Below are 20130 nucleotides of genomic sequence, written 5' to 3' on the forward strand. Positions count from 1 at the left end.
GGCAAGTCCAGATCAAGGGGCACAGTTTGAAAATTAGAACTAGGCCCGATAGAAGTGAAATCGAGAAGAACTTATAACCAAAACTGCTAATTGAAATTGTCACCATGCTTCCCAGAAGTTAAGATCTGGAATGTGTTGCCTGAGAGTGTGGCAGAGGCAGGATCGATCAAAAGCCAATTGCACTATTATCTAAAAAGGAAGAATGTGCAGGATTACAGGGAGAATGGCAGTAGGTGCATCACTCTATGGAAGAACTGTCACAGACATGATGGGCTGAATGGACTCCTTCTGCTTTGTAACCGATCTGTGATTCTGTGAAAGAGTAGGAGATGCTGGATCGTTTGAAGTTTTCGATACTGAGATTGTTGAATATTTCTTAGCTAAGGCTATCAAAAGATTTGGGAAAAGGTCTGTATATTTAGTCAAACAATAGATCGGCTTAATGTAAAAACAAAAGGTGTTGAGGACCTGAATGACTCCTGTTCCCATCGTCCCACAGAATGAACTGAAAATCAGGTCGTTCCCTGAAATGGGAAAGATTTGCTCCACCAGATTGTTGGTGATCATCACTCCCAGGAACTTGATTTTTTGACCAACTCCACCTCAGCGTCATCGATGCAAAGAGGCACATGCCCCTCCACTCCACTTCCTGACATCAATCGGCAGCTCCTTCGTTTTATTGAGGTTGATGTAGAGTTTGTTCTCTTTACATGTTGCCGCTAAGCTCTCTGAGTTAAACTGAGTTAAAAACAGCAAATATACCTCTGGAATATCCAGTTTTTTTAAACTGTGTGTTTCACTGGCAAGGCCAGCATTTATTTTCCCATCCCTCACTGAACTGAGTGGGTTATTGGGCCATTTCAGAGGGCTGTTAATAGTCAACAATATTTTTTAAGATTTTACAATTTCTTTGCTTTGTACCTGAAGGTAGTGTATTGTGGACCATACCTACTGAGCTATCACTCCAGACTGGAGTCTGGCCTTTGAACAATGGACAGCCAGTAAAGCTCAACCCTGTAACTACAGTCGATCGTATGATAAACAGCGGAAATGATGTGGAAAGGATGTTTCTTCTTGTGGGGGAGTCCAGAACTGAGGAACACAGTTTTAAATTTAGGCACCACCCTTTACGACAGAGATGAGGAGTATTCTTTTTCTCTCAGAGGGTTCTCAGCTTTGGAACCATCTGCTTAAGAAGATGGCGGAGACCGGGTCATTGACTAATTTTAAGACAGAACAAAGATGTCTGTGACCAGTGGAGTGCCACAAGGATCAGTGCTGGGTCCTCTACTTTTTGTCATTTATATAAATGATTTGGATGTGAGCATAAGAGGTACAGTTAGTAAGTTTGCCGATGACACCAAAATTGGAGGTGTAGTGGACCGCGAAGAGGGTTACCTCAGATTACAACAGGATCTGGACCAGATGGGCCAATTGGCTGAGAAGTGGAAGATGGAGTTTAATTCAGATAAATGCAAGGTGCTGTATTTTGGAAAAGCAAATTTTAGCAGGACTTGTACACTTAATGGTAAGGTCCTAGGGAGTGTTGCTGAACAAAGAGACCTTGGAGTGCAAGTTCATAGCTCCTTGAAAGTGGAGTCACAAGTAGAGAGGATAGTGAAGAAGATGCTTGGTATGTTTTCCTTTATTAGTCAGAGTATTGAGGACAGGAGTTGGGAAGTCATGGTGTAGCTGTGCAGGACATTCGTTAGGCCACTGTTGGAATATTGCATGCAATCCTGATCTCCTTCCTATCGGAAAGATGTTGTGAAACTTGAAAGGGTTCAGAAAAGATTTACAAGGATGTTGCCAGGGTTGGAGGATTTGGGCTATAGGGAGAGGCTGAATAGGCTAGGGCTGTTTTCCCTGGAGCGTCAGAGGCTAAGGGGTGATCTTATAGAGGTTTACAAAATTATGAGGGGCTTGGACAGGATAAATAAACAAAGTCTTTTCCCTGGGGTCGGGAGTCCAGAACTAGAGGACATAGGTTTAGGGTGAGAGGGGAAAGATATAAAAGAGACCTAAGGAGCAACTTTTTCATTTGGGGGTGGTACGTGTATGGAATGGGCTGCCAGAGGATGTGGTGGAGGCTGGTACAATTGCAAGAGGCATTTGGATGGGTATATGAATAGGAAGGGTTTGGAGGGATATGGGCCGGGTGCTGGCAGGTGGGACTAGATTGGGTTGGGATGTCTGGTCGGCATGGACGGGTTGGACCGAAGGGTCTGTTTCCATGCTGTACATCTCTATGACTCTATGACTATGTGATGGTGGCAGAGGGGGGAGGAAATGGCCGAATGGTATAATCTCTGGACTGTTAACCCAGAGATCCTGGTAATGTTCTGGGGACCTGGTTTGAACCTGCAATGGCAGAATGTGATTTCAATAATTTTTTTAAGAAGTCTGGAATTAATTGTCTAAAGATGACCATGAATCCATTGCTGATTGTTGGGAAAGACCCCATCAGGTTTGCTAATGCCCCTTAGGGAAGGAAACTGCCCCCCTTAGCAGGACTGGCCTACATGTGACTCCAGACCCACAGCAATATGGTTAACTCTTAAATGCCCTCTGGGCAATTAGGGATGGGTAATAAGAGGTACAGTTAGTAAGTTTGCCGATGACACCAAAATTGGAGGTGTAGTGGACCGCGAAGAGGGTTACCTCAGATTACAATAGGATCTGGACCAGATGGGCCAATTGGCTGAGAAGTGGAAGATGGAGTTTAATTCAGATAAATGCGAGGTGCTGCATTTTGGAAAAGCAAATTTTAGCAGGACTTATACACTTAATGGTAAGGTCATTGATGCCCTCAGTTTGTGAATGAATGAAGGTCGGGAATGTGAAACTCACAACAGAAACAGATCAGCCATGATTCTATTGAGTCGCGTGATTCTGCTCCTAATTTGTATCTTTGCAGAAAAAGCTTGTTTGTCTTCCAGGGCCCTTTCTGGGACTCTGATCCTGTTTGTCACTGGGGTTTCTTTGACAGAAACTCTTCGAGGGGAATGTGGTAATAACGCACCTTCATTTAAACTCCCTTACATGTTTCAGTCTCATCAGGCCTTGGGGTGGGGAGAAGGGGATTCAACTGAGGCTCAGTGTCCTAATGCATTTATTGTGGAACCATCATCTCATACAAAACAGAAATTTCAGAACTTCAAATTAGTGATTTGACAGCTCTTCCACGGCAGTCATTCCTGGTGAAGGTTCCCTGTGGAAACAGGAATAATCCTGTCAAAGTGACACCGTACACTGTATACAAATGCTGCACTTGCAAACATTTTGGAGGTGAGGTTCCACATCACCTCCATGTCAGAGTCCAGCTGCCATTGCTCCCTCCAGCACCCAGCACTGGGCTCTGGTGCTGAATGATACACTGACTGCAGCAAATGGTCATACTGAAGGCAAGGCTCTTTTGATGAGTTACTTATGAAGAATTCTTTTGTCAAGTGGCTCACACATGAAGAATCAATTTGCTAAGCTCAGCAGTAAATTGTGGCATGATGATTTTGACAGGCATTATAAGATTGTGCTTGGATCTTCTAATCAATTGCAACTCAATATTTCTGCTCTCAGAGTGGCTATCAGCACTGAGGGTAAGCCCTTTGGCCCAAGACATCAATGCTGGCTCTCTGCCTGGGCTACCCTCATGTGCCCGCACTCCCTTGCCTTTTCCTCATAACACTCCATTTTAAATAAAACATTGGGTAATTATTGAATTTTCTCTTGAAAGCCTCTTTGAATTTCTGCCTGCACCACCTTGTCAGGCAGTGTGCGTTCCAGATATAAAAGCAGAACTTGCTGGAAAATCTTGGTGGATCTGGTAGCATCTGAGCTGAAATGTTAACTCTGATTTCTCTCTGTGGCTGCTGCCAGTCCTGCTGAGCTTTTCCAGCAACTTCCATTTTTGTTTCCGATTTACAGCATCCGCAGTTCTTTTGGTTTTTGTTATGAATTCTGTACATGTTTTATTAACCCCTTTCTCAATCTCTGCGGCCACCTCCCATGATTTGTGCATGTATGTATTTACCTGGCTGTTCTGCTCCTGCACTCTCTTTCAAATTATGCCCTTTATTTTATGTTGCCCAACCTCGTTCTTCTTACCAGTGTGATTGCTCCCCACTTCTCCCTATTAAAAAACATCGGTCACTTGTCTACTCATTGCCCCAGCCTCGTGATGAACTCTTAGGTTATCTTCCTCACAATGCTTCCACGTTTTATGACATCCGCAAATTTTTAACATGTGTTTGTACATCAAGGTCAGGGTCATCAAGAGAAGCAGATGTCCTAATATTGTGAAACTCCGGGAAACCCCTCTGTTTACTTTTCTTCAGGATGAACTTTAATCATTCGGCACTACTGTTTCCCGTCACTCAACCAAGCTGCTCTGGTTCCTTTTGTTCCATGACCTCCAACTTTGCTTACAAACCTGTTATACTTAAGTAGAGAGAAACGCAAATCATAAGTGACCAAGTTACTGTCATTTTATGTCTCACAGTCAGTAGGTCAGTTTACCTTTAAGAGGCACTGTATGCCAATAAGAGACAAGCTTGTGATATCATCATTATATCATAGCATGTGATCTCAAACTCCATCTGAGACCAGGATCACCTGAAGCAGAGCACTCTACTAGAAGCATGCTGCTCTTTCGTAACTAATAGAACTCTTAATAGTGTTGAAGTAGGCTAGCTAGCACATCCCTAGACATGACGGGCAATTTCGCAAGGCCAATCCATCTAACCTCCACATCTTTGGCTGTGGGAGGAAACCACAGCATGTGGAGAAAACAGATACAGGGAGAATGTGCAAACTCCACACAAACAGTTGCCCGAGGGTGGAACCGAACCTGGGTCCCTGGTGCTATGAGGCGGCAGAGCTAACCACTGAGCCACTGTGCCACCCTAAGCTTAATGTTAGCCCAGACATGTAGTCCCTGTGAATGCATTGTTGGTATATAGCTGTAATAAATTGAATTATTTCATGCTACAATATCCAAATATAGGCATTTGGATGGGGATATAAATAGGAAGGGTTTAGAGGGATACAGGTGAAGTGCTGGCAAATGGGACTAGATTAAATTAGGATATCTGGTTCGACAGTTGGACCGAAGGGTCTGCTTCCGGTCTGTACATCTCTTTGACTCAATGACTCCTTTGACCTGATGAAGGAGCAGCACTCCGAAAGTTTGTAATTTCAAATCAACCTGTTAGTTTAAAATCAATGACAGCATGGTGGGGGGTGTCAGATATGTGTCCATTTGGCTTTACATTAGGTTCACTATCAAGATCGACCAATTCCAGCTGCCCTCTGACCTCTGGTCCTAACTGGCCTCTTAATGATCGTACAAAGTGATCCACTCCTGTCAGGCAAGTGTGCATTCTGTTCATCCATCGTGGAAGATGGCTCAGGAATGGAGTGGTGCTGGGAAAATGCCATGCAAGCCAGCAGCACAAAATTCCACAGCCAGCTGGCTGCACCCCATCCCCATAACAGGACAGCATTCCCGCTCATAGTGTTGACTTGGAGCTCAGTGTTGTCAGTGTATTCACAGTGTATTCACCTGCATTTATGTTTCCAGACAATGTCACCCAGCAGCATCAATTCAATAAGAAACACAGGGGAGGGGGAAGGATCTATCCATAAGGGATGCTGTGTCACCCATCGTCTTTCCAGACCATAGGGCTGCTCTCCCACTTGCAAGGGATGACTGTTGGTGAGGGCCAATGTGTCTCAGGTAAGGGGAGAGGTTGAGAAGGAGAGTCCTTCATGGTAACCTCAGCTGATGATGAGAGCTGCACCCACACTGTTGGCATCAAACCACTTCGCAAACCAACCGACTTCACCAGAGGGTTAGAGTGAAGGAGAGGTAAGAGTAGCAGAAAGTAACAAAAAGATGAAGGAATGATGATCTCTATTGCAGTCAAAACCTTGCGTAATATTCAGTGTTTCAAAGGTGACATTGGAGCATGGTGACACCCCTCATTTTGCACATGATAAAACAGTTTTCACTGCATTTTTATATCCATGTGACAATAAAATCTAATTCTAAATAAGATACAAGCAAGACAATGCTGTAATGGGGAGAGGGGAGAGGTGGAGCAAATGTATAAAAGTGAGGGATAAACATTATGCAGTCAGATTTGGAAGTTAGGGAATTCGATATTGAGACCTTGAGGCTGTAAAGTGACCGAGCAGAAAATGAGGTGTCATTTCTTGAGCTAGCGTTGCGCTTCAGCGAAATGTTGTAGCAAATGCAGACCAGAAAGAAAGAGAACCCAATGAACTGAGGAAATGATTACAGGCGGCAGAATCAGATCTCCAAGTTGCAGTGATGTGTGTCACCGAATGACAGCAGGAGCTCCTTTAGCTGTTTCACTCAAGAGGTCACAAAGTTGTCGAATAAGTTACAAGAACGGCATGTGTTTAGGGAGCAGTTGGTCGTCTTTGTGAAGAGGAAATTCATTTCTATTCAGTCAGTGCAAATTCCTGAAGCCAGCTGGGTTTGAGGTGTGATGTGGTCTCGACGTTGCCTATAGAGGAAGCACTTCTCAGGAACGTCCACCATGATTGATTAGTTTAGATTATTTAGATTAGATTGGATTACTTAGATTAGATTATTTACAGTATGAAAACAGGCCCTTTGGCCCAACAAGTCCACACCGACCCACCAAAGTGCAACCCACCCAGACCCGTTCCCCTACATTTACCCCTTCACCTAACACTATGGGCAATTTAGCATGGCCAATTCACCTAACCTGCACATTTTTGGACTGTGGGGGGGAACCAGAGCACCCGGAGGAAACCCACGCAGACACGGGGAGAATATGCAAACTCCACACAGACAGTCGCCTGAGGCAGGAATCGAACCTGGGACCCTGATTCTGTGAGGCAGCAGTGCTAACCTGAGCTCTTCACAAGTGCGTAAGGAGCTTTTACTGAGACCCCATTGCTAGGGGTTGGCTGCACAGTGACTCTGACCTGTCCTGAAACTAGTGAACAATAATCACACTGGCCATGCGAGTTCAAACCTGCTGTTTGACAGAGGGGGTGTGTCAGGGGAAACAGTGACTTGCTGCGTTTCCCATTCCTTATTCCGAAGGACAGAGTCTGGTGGAACTTGCTCAGAAAGGTTGCTTCATGGGAGGTGACTGGGTACAACAGATGTAGCACATGACGTTGAAAGCCAGTATGAGAAATTGGTCCTTTCCCAATGCTAAGCTTTCTGATGCCTAATTTGCTTCCCCAGGTTCAGTTGTTGCTGCATTCACCAGATGAACATTCACCTGGACACTTCACTGGGGAACAATACATTCTTATCATCTTTTTATTTTTCTTCCAGGGTTAGTTGCAGTGAAAAAAGCCCATGACATAGAAGCAAGACTGAACGAAATTGAGAAAGTTCTGAAGATTATAATTAACTTGCCCTGCAAAGTAAGTATCTGGCATTGGGTGTTCCTTATTCTCGGATTAATGAAGGCACCTACATACTTTGCCGACACTCCAGGGCTTTCAACCAAACGAGTTCTGGAAAAATAATTTGCTATGTTTTGTATTCAGCTGTTGATTGTGCAAGTTTAGTAAACACAAGTTTAAGGAATCAGAAAGCCAGGAGTACTTCCCATCAGTTTGGGGCTGAACTTCCCAAAACAATTCTACTTATCTATCCTCTTCCTAATTCCTTTGTTGCTTGCCCAAATAGCTGTCGATCTCACTGTTAAGTATACCCAATGACACAGCATCTGTAGCAGTCTGGGGTAAAAATCCTCCGAGTGACCAAGTGGCTGACCCCTTCTCCCCAAGACTATGAGCCTCTAGTTCGAATCTCTCCTGTCCAACGAAGCAGCCTCTCAGCATCCATCTTATCAAGCCCTTTAAGAATATCATGTTTCAATGAGATCCAACTTTTTTAAACCTCAAAGCTCCAGGGACCTGGGTTCAATTCCACCCTCGGGCGACTGTCTGTTTGCACATTCTTCCCGTGTCTGCATGGGTTTCCTCCGGGTGCTCCAGTTTCCTCCCACTGTCCAATAATGTGCAGGCTCAGTGGATTGGCCATGCTAAATTGCCCATAGTTTCTAGGGATGTAGAAATGCGGGGTTACAGGGATAGGGTACGGGGGTGGGTTTGGGTTGGAGTGCTCTTTGGAGAGTGGGTGTGGACTCAACGGGCCGAATGGCCTGTGGGGATTCTGTGATTCCTTGAAATTCGAGAAGAAATGGGCCCGTTCTCCTCAGCACAGCTCTTAGAGTTAGTGACATTTTATTACATCCCTTACTGGAGAGAGAGTATCCTCCCTTAGATAAGGAAGTCAACATCCCAGACCAGGTTCCAGCTGTCACCTTGCTAAAGATGGACACAACTTCTGGAAGAGGTCCTGATGCTTCCTTTGATTAGTTTGGGTTTTGGGAGCTCTGCTGGGCCAACATTTAGTACCAATTCTTAATTGTCCTGGGAAAGGTCAGTTTGATGTAGGTAGACCCACACTGCTGTTAGGGAAGGAATTTCAGAATGTTGACCCAGCGACACTGATGGAACAACGATATTTTTCCAAGTTAGGGTGGTCATAGAATTGCAGAGGTCTACAACACAGTAAAAGGCCTTTGGCTCATTGTGTCCATGCCATTGGAAACAACCAGCTGACTAGTCTAATCCCATTTCCCAGCATTTGATGCATAGCCTTCCATGAATTGGTATTGCAAATGCAATCACCCTCTGCTTCCTGCCACTCAGCCAATTATTGATCCAATTTGCCAAAATTTCCTTGGATCCTATGGGCTCCTACCTTTGCTGTTGGTCTCCCATGGAGGACCTTAAGAATAACCATGCTGAAGTCCAAGTAGACAACATCAAAAGCATTGCCTTCATCTACACACCTGGTCACCCCTTCAAAACATTCAACTACTTAGTTGGTCAGACAAAACCATGTTCTTGATTAATCTCTGACTCTCCAAATGCAGATTAATTCTGGCCTTCAGCATTGCTTTCAATTCCTCCCAGCCATCCAGGTTAGACTGACTGGCCTGTAGTTTCCTGGTTTATCCTTGCTCCCTCCTTGGCTGTCCTCCAGTTGTCTGCCACCTCTCCTATTGCCAGAGAGGAACTGAAAATTATTGCCAGTGCCCGTGCTATTTCCTCAGTGCCCTCATCCAATAGCCCGGAAGGTTCATCTATTTTTAAACCTGCCAGACCACTTAGAACCCTCCTCCTCTGTCTGTTCAAATTTCTTTCATGTATCACAGACCTTCTCCCCCTGATTTGTCTCTCTGTAGTGTCCCTCTTACTAGTGAACACCAACACAAAGTATTCATTTAGAATCCTATCTATGTCCTCTGGCCCCACATATAAATTACTGCTGTGGTCCTTAATGGGCCCTACTGTTTCCCTCATTATCCTTTTACTATTTATGTACCTGTAAAACACCTGAACATTTTCCTTTATTTTACCTGCCAGCATCCTTTCATGTCACCTTTTCCTTCTCCTAATCTCCTTTTTAAGTTCTCTCTTGTCCATTCTATACAGTTTCTGCTGTTTTGGACCCTCGGTATTCGTCATAATCCTTCTTTGTTTCTCTTTACAATGTGCAGTGTATCCCTTGATAGGCAGGATTCACAGGTTTTTGATGATCTCACCCTTTTGCTGTATTGGAACATATTGGGTCCGTACCCTCCAAATCTCCTTCTTGGATACATCCCACTGTTTGGAGATAGGTCTATCTGGTGTAGTGCTGAATGGCTTGGGGAGCTGGTGTTCCCATGGATCTACTGCCCCTGTCTGTCCGGATGGTTGTGGTCATGGATCTACTGCCCCTGTCTGTCCAGATGGTTGTGGTCATGGATCTTGGTGCTGCTGTCTGAGGAGACTTACTGAGTTGCTGCAGTGCATCTTGTAGATGGTACACGCTGTTACTGCTGTGCATCAGTCAGGGAGGGAGTGAATGATTGTCAATGTGATGCGAAATATGAGGTCAGCTTTATCTGGGCTGGTGTCAAGCTTCTTGATAGTTGTTGGAGTTGCACTTATCCAGAGCAAGTAGGGAATATTCCATCCCACTCCTGCCTTGTGCCTTGTAGATGGTAGATGAGTTTTGGTGAGCTACTCTGTGTGGGATTCCTAATCACTGAGCTACTCCTGCATCACATTATTTAGCTGGCTTCTCCAGTTCTCTTTCTGGTCAACAGTAACCCCCAAGCCGTTGATAACGGTGGGGGGTTTCTGCGGTGATAATGATGATGTTCAATGTCATTATTATCAAATTGCAACCAGTTTGCATTAAAGGCTAACATGCCATTTGCTTGCTCTAACTACAGATTAGCTGTGATTCACCTACAAGGACTCCCAAGTCCTTCTGAAAATTGCAATAGATTAATCTGTCACATTTTAGTTGCCTCTAAGACTGAAGGTTGTAGGTTCAAATCTCACTCCAGGACTCAAGCACAAAAGTCAAGACTGGAGCACTGGGAGTGCTGTATTTCCTGATGAGAGGTTAAACCAAGACCCCCATCTGCTGGTTCGAGGTGGAGTTGCAGTAACCCGTTGGAAAAGAGAAGGGGGACTCTCTTTCGTTCTTGTCCAATGCCCATGGAATAATGAGGTTTGGGAAAACCATACCACCCAGTTTCATCTGTGGAAGTCTTTGGAGGTTGAGCCTGATGTGCATTGTTGCAAATATGGAGAACTTCAACGTTGCTGAAACAAGAGACATATTATTGAAACCTTTCATCTTACATTCATCAGAACAAACTCAAGAACGTCAGATTTCAAATGATGACATCAACTTACATCACAGGAGAAAAGGCTGCTGATTGGCTGGCAAGTTACCTCTGATTTCGTGAGGTATTGCCATGGAGAAAAGGAATGTAGACTCTCCAACCTGCCAGGTCATTCACAAAAAGGCACAAGGCCTGAATGTATTCCTTTAGTTTGTAGAGACTGGGACCTTGAATGTGAATATTAGCTGCTTCCAGCAAGCATTAATGAGCACATTATGATCTAAAATCCCATATGCTTGGTCAGGTTAGATTGAAGATAGAGTCTTACAGCATGGAGACAAGCCCTTCGGCCCAAACTGGCCCATACCGACCAAAATGTCCATCCACACTAACCCCATTTCCCTGCACTTGACCCATATCCTTCTAAACCCTTCCTATCCATGTATTTGTCCAAATGCCTTTTCAATGTTATTAATATACCTGCCTCAACCACTTCCTCTGGCAGCTCATTCCATATGCGTACCACCCTCTGTGTACAAAAGTTGGCCCTCAGGTTCCCTTTTATTCTTTCCCATAAACTGATGCCCTCTGGTCCTCAATTCCCCAACCCTGGGAAAAACACTGAGTGCATTCGCCCTATCCATGTCTGTCATGAACTTATACACTTGTATAATGACCCCCACAGTCTCCTACACTGATAGGAAAAAGGTCTTAGCTTGTCCAACCTCTCCCTATAACTCAGACCATTGAGTCCAGGCAACATCCTTGAAAATTTATTGTGCACTCTTTCCAGTTTAATAACATCCTTCCTGTAACAAGGTGACAAAAACTGAACACAATACTCAAAGTGCGGCCTCACCAACATCCTGTATAACTACAATATAACTTCCCAACTTCTATCCTCAATGCCCTCACTGATGAAGGCCAGTGTGCCAAAAGCCTTCGTCACTGTCCTGTCTACATGTGACTCCACTTTCAGAGAACTGTGAACCTGAACTCCAGAATCTCTCTGTTCCACAACACTCCTTAAGGGCCTACCATTCATCATGAAACCTCGTATTTGATTTGACGTTCCAAGACCTCACACTTACCTATATTAAACTCCATTTGCCATTTCTCGGCCCACTTCCCCAGCTGATCAAGTTCCTCCTGCAATTTCTGAGATCCTTCCTCACTGTCCATGATACCGCCTATTTTAGTGTCATCAGCAAACTTACTAATCATACCTTGTACAGTCTCATCCAAGTCATTGATATAGATAACAAACCGTAATGGGCCTAGCACTGACCCCTGAGGCACTCCACTAGTCACAGGCCTCCAGTCGGACAAGTATCCTTCCAATATTACCCTCTGCTTCCCACCATCAAGCTAATTGTGTATCCAATTTGCTAGCTTTCCCTGGATTCCATGCAATCTAACCTTCCAGAGCAGCCTACCATGTCCACCCTTATCAAAGGCTTTACTGAAATCCATATAGACACATCTACTGCCCTGCCCTCTTCAACCTTCCTGGTCACTTCATCAAAGAACTCTAACAAATTTGTGAGGCATGATCTCCCGCTCACAAAGCCATGCTGACTATTCCTAATCAAACACTGTCTTTCCAAATGCATATATCTTCTCCCTCAGAATCTTCTCATGTAACTTACCCATCACTGAAGTTAAGCTTACCGGTCTATAATTCCCAGGCTTTACTTTGCATCCCTTCTTGAATAACGGCACAACATTCGCTACCGTCCAGTCTTCCAGGACCTCACCTGTGGCTAACAATGATGCAAAAATATCAGGGAGTTGATGTGAGCAGGGAGTTTATGTGTCTGAACCAACATTGTTCACTCAATGATAATCACCAGAGAAAATACTGAGACCCGTACAACCACTTGTGTGATCTACTACAGATAAACCATAGGCCTCTTATTTATCAACAGTAACAATAGCCTGTCAGGCATTCCTAAAGTAAATCATTGCATTAAGCTGAAAGTGCCTAGGAGAAGTATTGTATAAATGTAGTGCTTTTCTCAGTTTATTGAATTTTACACATTTACTCTCTGCCTCTTCATTTAGTATTCTAGGTCAGAAGTTGTTCTCACCTTCTTCGAAAGATCTTCGATAGACCAAGTATTAAAAAATGACTCTGTCCAGAAAGTTCAGATGAGCTTCAAAAGCCCTGTCAAAATATCGGGTGAGTGAGTCACTTGACAATTCTTCCTGCTTCACGCATGGGTCACCGAGTGGGTCAGGTACATCTTACAAAGGGATCATTAATTGCTGCTTTGAAGCCAAATGGAACCAACTGTCCATTAGTTGTCAGTAGAGCTCAGCTTTGAGATGTCTGTGTGATTTTATGCAATCGAGGATTTAAAAATAAAGTGTACAGAGGCGATGCCCAGAACCTTCTTAGCTATTACACAGTATTTCCATTGCAGGGATTGTTTAAACAACTTATTCCCCCATTATGTACACGGTTTTAATTGAGTTTTACCATCAATAGGTTAATGCCTGTCTTTTATTAGGGACTCATTAAAGCAGCATTCACATTTGTGAGGTTCACTCTGTGCTGAGTGAACTGCTGGCTCTAGCAGATGTCTGTGAGAGAAACCCCTTCGAAACCCAACTACACTGACATTAAATCACTGCTCAGGGGGAGTCTCAATGTCCTTAACTTCTGTTTTATTCACCCCATGTGATATGGGAATCACTGGTTATGCCAGAATTCATTTCCACATTGTGGTGGGTCTGGAGTCACATGTAGGCCAGACGAGGTAGTTTCCTTCCCTTAAGGACATTAATTAACCAAATTACTTTTTAATAAAAGGTTTTCATCATTAGGCTTGCTTTCTTTAAATTCAAATTCAAGTTCCACCAGTGAGATTTAAATGCCTCTCTTCAGAATGTTCGTCTGGATTCTAGATGTGATTTGGAGATGCTGGTGTTGGACTGGGGTGGACGAAGTTAAAAATCACACAACATCAGGTTATTGGGAAGCACTAGCTTTTGGAGCGATGCTCCTTCATCAGATGGTTGTCTGGCATTCTAGATCCAGGGGGAGTGGGTCATGTGAACTGCATCACCAGGGGGAGTGTGATCATTTTAACACCATCACCAGGGGGAGTGGGGTCATGTTAGCTCCATCACCTAGGGGAGTAGGTCATGTGGACTGCATCACCAGGGGGGGTGGGGACATTTTAACTCAAACCGGGGGGAGTGGGTCATGTGAACTCCATCACCAGAGGAAGTGGGTCATGTTAGCTCCAACATTTGGGGAGTGGAGTCATGCTAACTCCATCACCAGGGGGAGTGGGGTCTTGTTAGCTCCATCACCAGGGAGAGTGGGGTCATGCTAGCTCCATCACTGGGGGGAGTGGGGTCATATTAACGCCACCACGAGGGGGAGTGGGGTCATGTTGACGCCATCATTAGGGGGAGTGTGGTCATGTTAACTCCATCACCGGGTGGAGTGGGGTCATGTTTGCTCCATCACCAGGGGGAGAGGGGTCATGTTAGCTCCATCATCGGGGTGAGTGAGGTCATGTGGACTTCATCACCGTGGAGAGTGGGGTCATATTAATTCCATTACCGGGCGGAGTGGGTCATGTGGACTGCATCACCGTGGAGAGTGGGGTCATATTAATTCCATTACCGGGGGGAGTGGGTCATGTGGACTGCATCACCGTGGAGAGTGGGGTCATGTTTGCTCCATCACTGGAGGGAATGGGGTCATGTTAACGCCAGCAGCGGTGAGAGTGGGGTCATTTTAAATACATTACCAGGGTGAGTGGGTCATGTTAACCCCATCACCAGGTGGAGTGGGGTCATGTTAACCCCATCACCGGGGAGAGTGGGGTCATGTTAGCTCCATCACCAGGGGGAGTTGGGTCATATTAACTCCATTACCGGGGGGAGTGGGTCATGTGGACTGCATCACCAGGGGGAGTGGGGTCATTTTAACTCAAACTGGGGGGAGTGGGTCATGTGGACTGCATCACCGGGGGGAGTGGGGTCATCTTAACTCCATCACTAGGGGAAGTGGGGTCATGTTAGCTCCATCACTGGGGGGAATGGGGTCATGTTGACTCCATTACGTGGGGGATTGGGGTCTTGTTAGCTCCATCAACAGGGGGAATGGGGTCATCTTAACTCCATCACCAGGGGGAGTGGGTCATGTTAACTCCATCACCAGGGGGAGTGGGTCATGTTAACTCCATCACCAGGGGGAGTGGGTCATGTTAACTCCATCACCAGGGGGAGTGGGTCATGTTGACTCCATCACTGGGGTGGGGGAATGGGGCCATGTTAACGCCATCACCGGGGGGGAGTGGGTCATGTTAACTCCACCATGGGGGGGGGGGGTCCATCACTAGGGGAAATGGGTCGTGTTAGCTGGGAGCCCCAAAATGGGAGAGAAAACCCTTGAGGAATCTTGCTCCATCTTAGGAACAGCCCTTTAATTAATTGGTACAGAATCCATTTAAGGGAAAGGATTTGAGTGTGATCATTGACTGAAACTGTGTCGCCTCTCTCCAAGCTGGATCAAATAGCACTTAATTACATAATCAAACAGCTCATGTTTCAGTCATTGATGATGGGACAGTTGTAAAGTTGTGTTTTCTTTGTCAGCATACCTGCCTCCAACTCACAAAGGTCTGGGTCCAAGTCCCACTGAGGGGTACTCTGCACAGAAATCAGGATCGCTGCCCCAGTGCAGTATCGAGAGGATGCTGCACTGACAGAAGCTGTTGCTGTCTTTTAGTTGAGCTTTTAAATGGGTCGTTCTGGTGGGTGTAAAAGATCCCGTGTTTCTATTCCAATGGGAGTTATTCCCCGGTGTCCTGACTCGTTTTTATTCCCTGAATCAACATTACAGAAACAGAGTATCTGGTCATTATCACATTGCTGGTTGTGGGCAGTTTGCTATGTCTGAGTTGGCCTCCATTACAACAGGAAGTACGTTTCAAAAATTAATTCACAGGCTGTGTAGTGCTTCATGGTATCTGATAATCATGGAAAGTGCTATATAAATGCATGCCTTTTCTCCTCCATTATATAGACCGCAGAAGGTACCAGTAACCAGTACCAGTATGTAGAAACAAGCCCTTCAGCCCAACAAGTCCATACCAACCCTCTGAAGAGTAACCCACCCAGATCTATTCCCCTGCTAATGCACCTTACCTATACATCCCTGAATACTATGGGTAACTTAGCATGGCCAATCCACTCTAACCTGCACATCTTTGGGCTGTGGGAGGAAACCCATACAGACACTGGGAGAATGTGCAAACTCCACACAGGTAGTCACCCAAGGCTGGAATTGAACCCAGGTCCTTGGCACTGTGAGGCAGCAGTGTTAATCACTGAGCTACCACACCTTTAGCATATTCAGACAGCCCGGCTGTTAGTGAGCTGGCAAACTGCATATTGTTCTTTAACACAGACAGCATTCATCCTCCCAGCCACAACTGCAACCAGTATCAGAATGGACTCTTTTTCCAAACAGGGAGATTGAGGCCTGTCTTCTGTGGCATAGGGATGTCTGTACATTTGTTATCGTGGCCATGTTTGGTGGTCACATTGCCAGCTCCTCACCAGAGTAGCATCGCAGCTACATGTTTATTGTGCCTTAGTGAGTAGCCCCCATGATCCTCAGTCTGAAAGTTGTCGGTTCAATTCCACTCTGGAGAAGAGAGTCCTGGCTGAGAGATTGTTGAAACGAGATGTTAAACAGGCATAATGTTTGTCCCTTTATCTTTAAGAACCTGGGGTGGGGGGGGAGGGGGGAAGAGGATGGGGAAGGAGACAAGAAAGGAGGACAGCAAGAGTAGGATAAGGGGGAATGCTGGGGAGGAGGATGAGGAGGGGGAAGGGAAGTGGGGCTGAGGAGGATGAGGGTGGGTGGGGAGTCAGTTCCCAGTCCATTAAGAGAATCTGCAAATGGGGATTGGATTGAGTGATACATTTGTGGGATTGGAACCAGAAAATGATTGAGCTATTGGGTTCCCAAGCTCCTAGCTGAAAACCAAGCCCGCAATATTTCTGAAAATAAACCTGTCAATACAGATTTGAAATTCTGGTGGATTCAGTGCTGACCATATGAGGCACCTATCAATAGCAACACAGTTAAATGACACAATGCAGCCGTGAGAATATCATTGTCCTGAATGTGGATTGGCCATTGATGCCAATTAGAGTTCTGTCTGGTTTTGTGGCACCTCCTGCTTCCTGGAAGGTTGAAATTTGGTACTTTGCTGCCACCTTCTGGTTGTGATTTGTAGATGCCAGTGTTGGACTGCGGTGTACAAAGTTAAAAATCACACAACACCAGGTTATATCCACAGGTTTAATTGGAAGCACACTAGCTTTCGGAGCGTTGCCCCTTCATCAGGTGATAGTGGAGGGCTCAATCCTAACACACAGAGTTTATAGCAAAAATTTACAGTGTGATGTAACTGAAATTATACATTGAAAAATTGATTGTTAAGTCTTTCATCTGTTTGAATACCATATAGTTTCACTTCTTTCATGTGTAAATCACAAAACCTTTTTTAAAAGTTGCATTCTCAGGTTAGCTGTTAACAATGGTGATAGCTAGACAATATGTTGAAGGTGTTAGCCCCCTGTGTTCTCTGTCTATGCCATGATGTTTAGATTGATTCTAATCTAAAAAGTGAGATAACAGAGTTTTACATGAATTCATGCAGTTTTTGAGCAAAGTACAATGTAACCCTGCAAGTAAAATTCACCCCACAAACATAAATGTGTGCATGTGGGTCTTTGTCTGTCTCTGTGTGTGTCTGTCTGGGTTGGGGGTTATGAGTGTGAGAAAGTGTATGTGTGTAGTGAGTGTAGAGTGTCTTAAGTCTGTGAGGGGGTGCATGTGTGAGTGTGGGAGTGTATGTGGCTGTAAAGGTGTGTGTGGGTGTCTGTGTATATGTGTATCCGCGCACGCACGCGCGCGCGCGTGTGTGTGTGTGTGTGTGTGTGTAGTGTAATGGTGATCACCTGTAATGTGACATGAACCCAAGGTCCCGGTTGAGGCCCTCCCTATGGGTATCGAACTTAGCTATCAGCCTCTACTTGGCCACTTTTTGTTGCTGCCTGTCCCGAAGTCCCCCTTGGAGGATGGTCACCCGAAGGTCCGAGGTCGAACGTCCTGAACCACTGCATGAATTCATGTAAAACTCCATTATCTCACTTTTTAGGTGTAGCTATCACCCATTGTTAACAGCTAACCTGAGAATGCAACTTTTAAAAAAAGGTTTTGTGATTTACACATGAAAGAAGTGAAACTATCATAGTATTCAAACAGATGAAAGACTTAACAATCAATTTTTCAATGTATAATTTCAATTACATCACACTGTAAATTTTTGCTGTAAACTGTGTGTTAGGATTGAGCCCTCCACTATCACCTGATGAAGGAGCGACGCTCCGAAAGCTAGTGTGTTTCCAATTAAACCTGTTGGACTATAACCTGGTGTTGTGTGATTTTTAACCTTCTGGTTGAGTTGGAAAGTGATTCAAAACCAGGAGCAATGAATTTGAGCAAATGAGGATACTCTCCACCTCAAAAGCCAAAACCCGAGGTCCAAGATTTCTCTTATATCATTCGGTCACTGATGTCACATGTCACAAAAATGACACGTAGGTGGTCCTCATTTAACATTGTACCCCTCACACACAGACGATTTCACATTGGTGTGAACAGGGATTACAATTGTGCTGACTAATCTTACTTAAAGAAAAGCAACATGCAGGAGATAGGCACTAAGTGGGAGAGTTGAAAAACTCAGAGTGCTAGTACAGACAGAATGGGCCAAATGACCCCTTTCTGCTCCAAAACAATTCTGTGAGCCTCCTGAAACTAATTTTAACATTGTTCCCCATGCACTCTTCCCTGTACCATCTCCTGTTCTCCAACTTGTGAACCCTCCATGCAACTTGCATCATCTCCCCTTGCCCTAACTACTGACTTGATGACCCCTGACCCCTGACCCTGACTGGCCGTCTCTGTCCTGGCCTGACCTCAGAATGGTCTTATTAATGGGAGATTGATGAACGTGGGCCATTTCGCCGAATAAGTAAGAATGATCAGCCTCAAAGCTTCTCAAAAAGAAAAGGCAAGACAAGGCAGATGTGTGTTTTAATGAAGAAAGCAGCCCTTTTTCCCTGTAACTGTTCTGTCTTCACAAACACTGGTGACCATTATCGGGAGGGGAGCCTGCACCTGTCGGACATTGCTATCGCAACATCAGGTTCACTGATGACATCGCTCCGAATTACATCAGCAGGTTCACTTGGCACAAAGGGAACTGAAGGTGTGCTGACGACCTCGGGGAAGGTTGGAGGGTGTGGGTGGGTTGTAAACACCTGCACGCTGTTGAACGTAAGGCTTTGGGCTTTGTTTAAAACGCATGTCCCTCAGGACTGTCCACCGACCGGTGGGAATGAGATAGGAGCTGGCAGGAAGGACCCAGAAAAACCAGGAGATGCAACACGGGAGGGTGTCTGACTACGCTGAGGCCAGAAAGAGGAGCCAACTTGGAGATAGTGTGGATGGCAGGTGCTGGAAAGTCAGAGTGACTAAAGGGTGGAGCTGGAAAAAGCACAGCAGGTCAAGCAGCATCAGAGGAGCAGGAGAGTTGGACTGACCTGAAATGTTGACCCCCCCCCCCCCCCCCCCCCACCCACCCCACCCACCCCGCTCCTCTGATGCTGCTTGACCTGCTGTGCTTTCTCCAGCTCCGCACTTTATCGACTCAGGAAGAGGAGGCAAACTTCCTTCTCATGGGCCACAATCAATTTTAAGAAAATGTTTTAGAAAGAAATCTTAGCCTGGGGCCTCTGTGGCCTTAGGCAAGTTGCTGATAGCTTCTGATGGCATGTTTGGTGCTGTACAGACCTCCCCCTTTCCTTGGGTTAAAACTGCATTGTGCTAATCGGACTGTGACTTCCCTGCGTTCAGTATGCTCCCCATCTGTGTGGGTGGGTGTAAGGTCAGACAATGTGAGGAAAACTGTTTTTACGCAGGGGGGTGGTGGGTGTTCTGGAACTTGCTCCCTGAGTTGGTGGTGGAGGCAGAGACTCTAAACTCTTTGAAAACGTACCTGGATCAGCACCTTAAGTGCAGTAAGCTGCAGGGTTATAGGCCGAGTGCAAGAAGATGGGATTACAAAGGACATCTGGGTGTCATAGAGTCAAAGAGGTGTCCAGCACGGAAACAGACCACTCGGTCCAACTCGCCCATGCTGACTAGATATCCTCACCTAATCTAATCCCACTTGCCAGCATTTGGCCCAAATTGCTCTAAACCCTTTCTATTCATATACAGAGGAACCTTGATTATCTGAAGGACACAGGTAGGAAGTATTTTGTTTGGCTAATCGAATTCCAGATAACTGATGCTGGATAATACAGTTAGCCATGC

At 45.3% G+C, this 20130-nt stretch overlaps 1 protein-coding gene across 1 annotated transcript in view; it reads left to right on the forward strand.

Moving 5' to 3' along the window:
* Positions 1-20130, forward strand: part of pxdc1b (PX domain containing 1b) — a 45870-nt gene that overhangs the window by 13623 nt on the left and 12117 nt on the right. The window contains exons 2-3 of the mRNA XM_072560452.1: positions 7340-7431; positions 12774-12891. Of these exons, the coding sequence (XP_072416553.1) occupies positions 7340-7431; positions 12774-12891 (210 nt within the window). The remainder of the gene's footprint in view (positions 1-7339; positions 7432-12773; positions 12892-20130) is intronic.

This window comes from Chiloscyllium punctatum, chromosome 41 (assembly GCF_047496795.1).
Source record: "Chiloscyllium punctatum isolate Juve2018m chromosome 41, sChiPun1.3, whole genome shotgun sequence".
NCBI classification, from domain to species: Eukaryota; Metazoa; Chordata; class Chondrichthyes; order Orectolobiformes; family Hemiscylliidae; genus Chiloscyllium; species Chiloscyllium punctatum.